Source organism: Perna viridis, chromosome 2 (genome assembly GCF_037379345.1).
Source record: "Perna viridis isolate PV_CMFRI_1.1 ecotype Kerala chromosome 2, ASM3737934v1, whole genome shotgun sequence".
In the NCBI taxonomy this organism is placed as follows: Eukaryota; Metazoa; Mollusca; class Bivalvia; order Mytilida; family Mytilidae; genus Perna; species Perna viridis.
Genome location: NC_142446.1, coordinates 11,503,524 through 11,514,889, shown reverse-complemented (window position 1 = coordinate 11,514,889; position 11,366 = coordinate 11,503,524). Strand labels below are relative to the sequence as shown.

The window sequence follows — 11,366 nt, the reverse complement described above, 5'->3', positions numbered from 1 at the left end:
TTTTTGACAAAAGATTAGTTTGTAAAAAGGCAAAAAGAAAATACATTATATTTTTATACCCTCCATTTTTTGACATACTCCCACTCAGGGATAAGCAATACGATACTGGTGCCTATTAATGTCCTGTCTTTGTGGGTTGTTTCCCTTTAAAGCTTAAATAGGTTTTTTTTAATGAAATGGGAAGTACAGATTTCAATAACTAAATATTTCTTTGACTCTGGGTATACATGTTAATTATTATAATTGATAATTCAGACTAGTCTTTGAAATTACTAAGTAAAGTAAAATATCTTCAGGTTTACCAGTAATATCATACTCCCCTATGATAAATGAAACAAATTTCTCCTTTTCTCAATGCACAGGCAATGGGAATATTTTTAAGCCTGCTAGTTTATCAATGAGAAGTAGAAAATTAACAAATTATTTAAATGAAATACAAAAAAATGTATTAACAAAGGATTTGCATGAGCACTACCAATGTCAAGGTCAGTAGTCAGAGTATAGGTATACTAAACCAATGTATTAAGGTGTCAAACCATCGAAGTGGTCTAGTGGCAGGATGATCAGCTGTTACAGGTTGTGGTTTTGGTCTAGTGGCAGGATGATCAACTGTTACAGGTTGTGGTTTTGGTCTAGTGGCAGGATGATCAACTGTTACAGGTTGTGGTTTTGGTCTATGGCTTATTCATACTATAAGACTTTGTAGTTACTGCTATACTGTAAGGTAAAAGTGTCTTCTGATCGGTTTAATGTCCAACTAACTTATTTAAGTGTTATATAAGATATCAATAAATAAATTAACTAGTAGCAATGGCATTACATGTTTATTATTTCAGGATGTTTCAGAGTCATTGGACCCAGCACTCAGACCTGTTTTGTTGAAAGAAACATTTACTAGAGGGGGTCATACTGTCATCAAGTTAGGTGATACAGAAATCGAGTTTAATGAGAACTTCAGGTAATACGTCCACTAAAAAGAAACATTTACGAGAGGAGGTCATACTATCATCAAGTTAGGTGATACAGAAATCGTGTTTAATGAGAACTTTAGGCAATGCATCCACTAAAAAGAAATATTTACTAGAAGGGGGTCATACTATCCTCAAGTTAGGTGATACAGAAATCATGTTGAATGACAACTTTAGGTAATACATCCAATAGAAAGAATAAAGGGACATAGTTTTTATAAATAATTTAATAATTTAGGTTTTTTTTCACAAACAAAAAAGACAAGTATTTCTTTACACATATAAAAATATGTTAAATTTAAAGATTGTTTATGAGGTCTTTTTATTGTTTTAATAAATTGTTACTGCTATGCTGTAAAAGTGGCTTCTTATCAGTTCAAAGTCCAACTAAACTTATTTAAGTGTAAGTGTTTGTAAGAATCAGGCAAAATGAGAAAAATCAGAAACATGCATGTCAAAACCCTACTGATCTGACAATGTAATATCACTCAAGGATACTTTCTTTATTTGAAAATAACACTATTTAAACTCTGCATCACTGGCTTAGCTCAGAAATTTTTCAATAGAATTTTTTTTGACAGAGTTATCTGCCCTTGAAATGTTCATTTTCAGTGCATTTTAATGAAATTGTAACTCAATGGTCCACCATGATATGGTAAATTTTGTCTGTTTTTCTTGATTCTGATGGTGCAAATAGTCAAATTACACTATCAAAATGATGGGTTTTTTCCATACCATGTTTCACCCACTGCCTGATTTTTACAGGGACTGACACTTAAGTCTTATTGATATCAATAAATAAATCAATTAGTAGCAGTGGCATTACATGTTTATTATGTCAGGACATTATTTAACTTCATTACAGATTTGGGGTCTTCGGTTACAGGTGTTTAAATTTCATTAATTTTTTATGGAATTTAATATCCACAAATCTAAAATTTTAGATAACTTGGTGAAATGTTATAAATTTGACAAACATATTTTCCTTTATCACACCTAAACTTTCATGATACACAACTTGATGTTCACATCAAAAGAAAATCTGTTTAAGGCTTTTTATCAATAGTATGACAAAATGGCATATAAATTGATATTTTCAGTTGGGAAACCCAATTTAGGGCTTGAGAATTTCTTGATCAACTTTTTTTAGCATGCCATTCTTTGGTAATTTGTATCAGCAAAGACTACTTTCAATGCCCCCGCCGAGGTGTTCGAACCACAAGATTTGTGTCTATCCACATGTACTTACAACATTATTCATAGAGTTGGTTTTACCTAAATTGAATGTTAATTACCTAATGACATGTCTTAGGAATTGATCTGGACAATTGAAAAGAAAATTAAAATTTTCTATTATTCAATACATATTTGATAGAAAGTTAAAATCTCCTTTTTAATTGTCAAGTTAACTTCCTAAACATTTCGATCGATCAATTTTGGGAAAGCTTACTTGAAAGTTGTTTTCAATTTGAGGGTACATGTAAGATTGTGTTTGTTTTTTATAATATAAATGTTTATCTGATGGATATAACTACCAATATCTTCACTTAACTATGAGTAATATATCTTGTACCCAAAATTATATTTCATACAAAATATGGTTGGAAAATGACAAAATCAGGGCATTATTAAATGTTGATGGTTATTGATCTTCAAAATTTTAAGTTATTGCAAATTTATATGGATCATGATATGCTGTTTCTTTGTATTACTTGCACAACATTAAAATTGTCTGAAGTAGTTTTATAATGATATAATTAAACCTGTTAGAAGTATTTGCTGGATATATCTGTTAGCTATAGTAAGACTGATGCTAGCTATAGTAAGACTGATGTTAGCTATAGTAAGACTGATGCAAACAGTATGTATTTTTATAGACTTTATATGACAACTTCCATGTCCAATCCACATTACTTACCAGCAGTCTACATACAAGTCAATATTATCAACTTTACTGTTACCTTTGAGGGTCTACAGGAGCAGCTTTTATCTGCAGTTGTGAGACAGGTGAGTACTTTGAGTGTTATTTTTGAGGGTCTACAAGAAAGGCTTTAATTTATCAGCAATTGTCAGACAGGTGAGAACTTTTGAGTGTTATCAGCTGTTGTTGGATTGGAGAATATTTTGTCATTCTTTTGAGCCAATTCTGATTTCTTAACAGTTGATAGTTGGGTTAATATTTTTTCTGGATCTATAGCTTAAGTTCTGACCAGCTATTTGGTAAACTATTTATCAATTCAGATTCCAGGAATTATTTCTGATCAGCTGCTTATCAAGTTAGGTATTTCTTTTGGGTCTATAGAATCGGTGCTAATCAGTTGAAGTCAGAACTTGTTAGAGGGGCTTTTTTAATTCTGATATTTTCATTTTTCCATTAGTTTGATAATTTGTTCATCCTTTTTAAGAATCATTTTTAGTTATATTTTGCGTAGCTTTTACTTAACAAAAAGATTTATATTTTTGTATGAAGCTTTGTTATGATAATTTATAATATGAAGCTATTTATTTTTCTGATTTTACTTTATTTATTTTTATACTTAGATTCCGTCTATCATGTTTTCTTAAAAAAAGGACTTATTGGCAATGATTTTTCAAAGGAATTAGCAAGAGAAAAAATGGCTTTCAAAAATAAGCTGGTTTACAGCATAGTGTTTAAGAGGATCCAGTAAGAATTAAATTGAGTCAGGAAATCTCTTGTGCAACATAATTGGATATATTTTGTTATTGTATGGTCCAAAGAATTAATTTTATTCAGCTTTTAATTTAAAATGAAATTTCAATTACTGGACATTTTCTGTATTTCCTGAAGAAGTATTATGCCTTTTAGTAAGGACTTGAAGCTCACCATGATTTAAATAGATTTCTTTCCCTGTTATTTTAGCTCTGTCAGACTTCAGTTAATTAAAGATGTTTTATGTATTTTTTTTATGTCTTATATAACAAGTCTAGCTAAAAGCTGAAACTTCCTTGTCTGCACAGCATCTGACTAATTATTTCTACAGGTAATTGAATGAGTTTTCTTCTAAAACAATACTAAGAAATATTTGCTACTGAAAATTTTGCAGTAAGTTAATATTGATGTTTTCTTCTTAAAGAAAAAACTTATAATTACGTTTGTTTTCAGTTGGAATATGTTGGATAGCAGGGAAACAACTTACTTATTTTGTTGATTAAAATTGCAATGAACATATTTGTTTGCACAATTTTAATACCATTTTAAATGATGAATAAAGAAATGTACAATCACTAACATAGCTATGGTCATAAAAGAAAGTGTATGAGACCGCTATTTTATGGAGGGGGTTTTACATGTTACTACTACTACCTTGACCTTCTGTCTGTCTTCTTCCTTACTGAAATCAGGAACAGGCTATGATTAAAACTTTTCAATTAATTTTGACCAAGCTTGGCACATATTTAGTTTTTATCAATAACCAAGAACTATTTAAATATACAAGGCCATATGTCAAAGGTCAAGGTCACTTAGTCATTTTGTTTTACATTGTGAGAGAGAATTGGTTATCTATAAATAGCTCTTCAATGTCTTTGAGGCATTTATCCTCACTAAAGCCTACAACATTATGGAGTCCTGGGTATTTTTTTATTTCACAACTAAAGCTGTATTTTAGTAGGAAAATCCTATATCACAATGTATATATAATTATTCATTATATAAAAAAAACTTTCTATTTAACAGGAAAAGCCACAGCTTGAAAACCAAAGAAGTGAGCTGCTTGAAAGTATAGCAAGTGATCTCCAGTTTCTGCGGGATCTTGAAGATAAATCTCTCAGTCTTTTACAGAAGACAGAGGGTGGGTATATATGCATCTCTGGTAGAGGATATAGGAAATGCTGTGTAGTAATCTATATTGGTTGTCTTTTTACAAAACATTTGACATACTTTTATGCCCCACAACTTTGAAAGTGGGAGACACTTAGTTCTTTTATATGTACATCGGTCAAGCTTCAATTTGTGAAGGCAACTTCTATGACATCTTTGGTTGGATTGCTTTTATATTCATAGTATTTTAAACATGTCAACTTGATTAGCAACTATATGGAAGATTAAGGTCTTTGAAATTTTATGCTAGGCATAATGATACTAGACCCTCACTTTTTTAAGTGGAATCACCTTGTCTGCCCCTTTTTTATGATCTGTCTTAATTTTGTCACAATTATATTGGCTCCCAATTGATAGTTTGATTTCAGATTAAGTGCCAGGCGTACGTTGTAAGTGGTTTTGGGTCTGAGATCAGTTTTATGGAACTTTGCCATTTTTCACTATTTGAAATGATAGAGAACATTTTCATAACAAAAATCTGAGCATCCAATGGATGGATTGATTTCAATTTGGTGTGTAGTTTCATATGGATGGGGTATACCTACCAGGACAACATGGAAAGCAGGTTATTCTGGTTATTGATTTAATCATCAGTTGTCTTTAATCAAAGTTGTCTTTCTTGTTTTTTGTTATGTTTAAAATGCTAAAAACATCAGTATCTATGGCACATATGCTTAATAAAGTAGCTGTCTTTGTAAGAATCATGCAAAATCTGAAAAATGTGTTACACCCCAAAAAAGGCTACATATTTTTATTTTTGTAATTAAGTTGTTTTATAGGTCTATACTATGAAATGTGTAATTATTCATTCAAATCTGTCTGCTCTTAGGGGATAATCAACATTGAAAATCCAGTAGATTCTATTGTATTTGAACATCATTTACAGAGTTATCTCCCTTAATTTTGAAATCTGCAGTGCATTCTATATAATTTTTATCTCCTAAGAGCACGGGTTATATGAAAAACTATATGTTAATTTCTGTTTACTATGACATTTCAAACAAAATATCAAAAATAAAAATATGTAGGCTTTTTACCCATGAATCACATTTTGCATAATCCTTAGCTGGAGTGCTACTTAAATAGAATTTTTTAATCTCTAGATCTGCCATCTATGTGTAGGAAAACATTGTTGACAAATAATCATCCTAGAATTTTCTCATATTCCTGTTGATAAATATATAGTTTCCAACAATTTTGAAAATAAATGAACGATTGGTAGCATCAGTAACCTCCAAAAGGATGAAAGACTCCTGTCAGTGAGTAGACATGAGTGTGGCCATAAGGTTAAAGTAATTTTGATGTTACTTATCATCATTTCTTCAGTAAGCTGTGTAGATCTTTCTCTGGAACCACTTACAGGATTCCTGCCAGGAATACACCTTATAACTTACTAATTCTACATCTTCATGTAACAACTGTTACAATCTGATTAACCAAACTTCTTTGTTACTTTATACAGACTTTTGATGATACTTGATAGCTATAGCTACTGTAAATGTTATTAAGTTGGCTTTAGTGATCAAAACCTTACAAGAAAACATTTTTTCATCCTTACTAGTAAAAAGAAGACTTTTTAAATGTAATTTGAAGAATAAGATGGCAATTTTGGATTATGGTTTGACAATAGCTTTAAAAATCCAAGTTTGCTGACACCAAGAATTTGTACATATCATCATTAAAATATTAAAAAGAACTTTGCCCATAGTGTCAATATACATACAAAGTCTTAATGATTCCAATATACTAGCCATAGATATGATTGCCCCTCCCCCAAGAAATGATTATATTTATGAAAAAAAACATGTAAAACTTGGTGTTTTTAGGTCACATTTTAGATGACCAGGATTTAGTTGATACTTTACAGAAGAGTAAAGGAATGGCTGAAGCAATGTATAAACGCATATCTCAGTCAGAAGATACAGAGAAAAAGCTAAGCCTAGCTAGACAACGATATTTACCAGTAAGTTTCAAAAAGCCTAACTATTTTGTTTGTTTTTTTATATATATATTTTTTTATATAAATGGTGTCTTATATTTGTTATGGAAGTGAGATTCTGGTTTACAAAGAGTAATCAAGGGAACCAAGGTTGTAGCGGTAATCAAAAGAATGTAATCCAGTGACAAAGACCAGACATGGAAAACAGACATACACAACAAAGAACATAAAGTAACTAAAATCTTACATACAATGTAACAAAAGCAAATGAGCAACTTGGGCTAAAAACTCAGAGTATGGACCAGGTGCACTGGTAGGGTAAGCATCCTCTGCTTTTATAGAAACACCCGCTGAGTTACTCATAAAAAGTCAAGTCTGGGGTAGACAAACAAGGAAAGGAAAACTATGACCCATTGAATAAATTAGTTTTCATGGTGCAGATGGATACACCATAACGATCCACAAGTTCATGATGACGACCATAAAACTTCTGTAGTGATGATTTGTTAGAGTTCTAGCACGATACAAAAAGTCTGTAGTTTTGGCAAGCTCTGGCATAATGTATGAATTGTGATATGAACTCTCCATACACAGGTGCTTAAGGGATGTTGCCACAGATGAAAGGAAAGTTGACAATTCTGAATGAAAAGTCATCACATTTGTCGTAAAGTTTGGTCAATAGTTTTCCTTTACCATCGATTTCTAAGTATAAGTCAAGATATGAGGCTGACTTCTCAGTGTCTGTAGTATCCTTTATCTCAAGTTCTTTGGGGTAGATGCGATGTATCAAATCCCCAAATTTAGGATTGTTTAAAGATAATTCATCATCTATATAGCGGAAACTGAGATTAAAGGATCTGGCCAAATGATTTTCTTTCTTTCGGATCAGATCAGCTATAAAGTCAGCCTCATAAGAGTGAAGGAATAGGTCAGCAAGTAAAGGAGCACAATTTGTTCCCATTGGAATGCCGACCGTTTGTTGAAGAACACGTCCACTACACTGGACAAATACATTGTCATTTCAAAATTCCAGCATTTTGTAAACAAAATACTGAAACGTCTAGGCTATGTCTGCATGTGATATACATTATTTGTTTCTTCGAAATTTTACAAAAAAGTCGTTTAAATATGTTAACATTATATAAGTAAGTTGGCTGAGATAACTCATTTTTGCACCTACCCCCTCATCAACCAAATATGATTTTCTGGTACCATTATACCTCCCAGTTATGAATCAATTTTTCACCAAAAAATAAACTGAAGCATTTTTGTATTTTTATCTCACTTTTTGTACCTCGTTGAGGCAAAAATCCAATTTTTGTTTTTTTTTATTCTTCTAACTTATTCTTTTTACAAAACAAAATAAACTAAGATATATAGGTTTCACCAAATAGCAAAATGTCTTAGCTTTCTAATCCTACAAATGATGTAACGCTTGTTGTTTGCAGTAAAATGAAAAAAATGTGTCCCTACCCCACCAAAAATTGCATAAATTATGTTCAATGTCAAAACCCCTAGAGTATTAGTACCATCACAATTGATACTTTTGGGGTTCTTTTGAAGACTTGTGGCAATTTCATAGTCAGAATTTATCAAAAATATTTTTTTGTGCAATTTTTGATAAATTTTGACTTTAAAAAATCGTCACAAGTCTTGAAAAGAACCTTTGAAGTATCAATTGTGATGGTTCTAAACAGAAAATACTAAATAAACCATTAGTTACTGATACATAAATACTCTAAGGGTTTTCACATTGAGAAAAATGTCAGTTAAAGCAATTTTTCAGTGGGGTAAGGTATATATTTTTAATTAATCTCCAAACCCCTCAGTGTTACTGCACTTATTTTTGCGTGATTAGAAAGCTGAGACATTGGGCTACATGATAACTCCCGTATTCATTTAGTATCTTTACACATGATGACATAGAAAGACTGAGAGGCTTGAACAATTGAGTTACAAAAATCTTGTCTTTTTGGGTCAGTGGGATACAAATATAGGCTTGTATTGAATAAGAATCCTAGAAAATTCTTTGGCCACAAATTGATTTGGTAAATGAAGGTAAAAAGGTACCTGAAAATCTTAATTTAGTTAATGAGTGGGGGTGCATGGTTCTCCTCCCAGGCCATGGACTATATTACATGCTGAGCAATTTAACTAGAAAGAAGAAATTGGTTATTTTAGGTTGCTACCAGAGGAGCAACTTTATACTTTGTCCTTGCTGATCTGTCTGGGATTGATGTTATGTACCAGTTCTCATTAGATTGGTTCCAACAAGATATGTTTACTTCTTGTATTACAAATCAAAACATGGTTGCTATGAAAGAAATAGAAAGTAAGCCTAGCCCCCATCTCACTGGAACAATCCGCCCAGAGAGTCGACAGAGTGTTGGTCGTGTTAGTATAGACAACAAAGCAAGTATGGAGTTACTGGGCAAGTTAAAGGACTCAGTGAAAGGACCAACTGTAAATACAGATGACCCTGCTGAACTGAAGAAACACATGCTTGATATGATCAATCGGTAACTCTTTTTCCTCCATTAGATATTTAAAAAGCATTGCATTACAACAATTTCTGCCTAGAAGTTATCATTTTTATATTACAACAATTTCTGCTGTAGGGGTTAACATTTTTTGTCTTGGAGAAAAAATATGTTTACAATGATACCATTACTGTTAATTAAACACTTATGATACTGAATATCATGTTTATGTTAATAAGCTTTTTAAAAGCAAATGATATATGAACAGTTTTAGTTTATCAAGGCTTGTCATGGATAGGTTTGTGTTTGTATTAGGTAAAGTTAATCCTATTGCTATTTAACTGATACTAACAGTGGTTTCTTCTTTTTAATGGTTTCTATTTTTATTTGAGAAAAAATTAGAATAAAAAATGTCAATGTTTAGAGTTTTTGATATATTGTTTGTTCCTTACACCATAGGTTTCTCTGTTTTAGACTGACATCCAGTATATATCGTGTGGTATCAGTTGCTTTGTTTGCCAAACATCAGTTGACTTTCTCCTTTATGTTGTGCTCCAGTATAATGAGAGCTAATGCTAAGTATAAGGATATAGCTGATGTGGGAAAGATTGAAGATTTAGAATGGCAGGTGTTTCTACAGGGTAATATTATGGCAAAGATGATGGATGAAAAGACAATTGAGGAGCATGATGGTAGGATACTGTAAATTCACCATGTTTTAACATTGCAAAAAATGTGATGTGATTATTAGTGATAATTCATCTAAATGGTTTACATATCTATATCCACATGGAAGGAGAATATCACCAGTATTTCTAGTCCTAAACCATTCAATGCATTTAAGTGAAAATGAGTGTGATGGTTTACATTTTTTAAAGATAATCATTATATAATAAACCAAGATAGTCGTTATTGTATATTTGGAAGGAGAGTCACTAAAAATATTCAAAAAACACGATAAACACTTTCAAATTGAATGAAGGTAATAATTTTGTATCCTTACTAACATTCTTACTACCCATAACTTATTGCTCAAATCTTTTCATGTTTATTGTTTGTTCAGTAGTTGAACTTTTTTTTTAGGATTAACTCCAATGGAAAAGTTAGAATCAAAAGCTCAGGCTGGAGATAAATCTTCTACTAAACATAAAACTCCTCCAAAATGGATCTCAGAGGCTATGTGGCAACAATGCCAACATTTAGAGGCAACTCTTCCTGTTATGGACAAACTCTGCCGTAGTATCATGTCTAACAGAAATCAATGGGATAAGTTCTATACTTCAGATAATACATACAAGTTGATGGCTAAAGTCTTCACCAACCCAGAAGGTATAATTATATCAAGTTTTTTTTCTTTATTACTCCATTTATCCTTCCATCTGTCAGTCAAACTATTTATCCATCTCTCTGTAACACCCTTGTGAACATTTTAGAATAAACATGATTTAAAAGATTTCTTAACAAATTTACACACACTGATCCTTATCAATTTACAAAATATGTATATGTTGGCGGAAAATTGTTTAAAAGAAAACCATAGATTATGATTTAAGCAACTCTAAAATTGTACTATGATTTTCCAATGATTAAAACTAATTCATTATTAACAATTTCTGCTGTACTTTATTTGCAGGAGAACATGGCATTGTGTTTGCCTGGGAGAATTTAGCTAATTTCCAAAGGTTACTGATGATTAAGGTATTGAGACCAGGACAGTTAGTGGAATCAGTGAGACAGTTTGTAGAGGATCAAATGACCAATAGCTACCTTTCCACTGGAGCATTTGATCTGAAGGAGATATATGATGAATCATCAGCTAAGACACCACTTATATTTATCTTGTCACCAGGTAACTTTGTGTCAATTTTTTCTCTAAATTAATTGAATAATTTTGATACTTTCTGAAAAAAAAACAGGAAGTTCTTGATATACTTAGTAATTAAAAAAATTTTTTATTGTAGGCAGTTAATTATCCTTTGTCGACAGTATAAAAAATATTCCTTTATAAAAGGAGTCTATTTAGTGAAGATATTAACGGTAGCTCACCAATTTTAAACACTTATTGACATATTGAAAAGATGAATCCAGATTTAAATGATTTAACTTAAAAATGATTTCACCATTTGTTTTTTTATGGA

At 31.4% G+C, this 11,366-nt stretch overlaps 1 protein-coding gene across 1 annotated transcript in view; it reads left to right on the top strand.

The window, feature by feature from the left end:
* Nucleotides 1-11,366, top strand: part of LOC148623632 (dynein axonemal heavy chain 6-like) — a 115,513-nt gene that overhangs the window by 90,356 nt on the left and 13,791 nt on the right. Inside the window, exons 69-76 of the mRNA XM_088565584.1 lie at nt 837-958; nt 2,846-2,975; nt 4,666-4,780; nt 6,636-6,772; nt 8,930-9,267; nt 9,703-9,920; nt 10,312-10,557; nt 10,862-11,077. Of these exons, the coding sequence (XP_088421710.1) occupies nt 837-958; nt 2,846-2,975; nt 4,666-4,780; nt 6,636-6,772; nt 8,930-9,267; nt 9,703-9,920; nt 10,312-10,557; nt 10,862-11,077 (1,522 nt within the window). The remainder of the gene's footprint in view (nt 1-836; nt 959-2,845; nt 2,976-4,665; nt 4,781-6,635; nt 6,773-8,929; nt 9,268-9,702; nt 9,921-10,311; nt 10,558-10,861; nt 11,078-11,366) is intronic.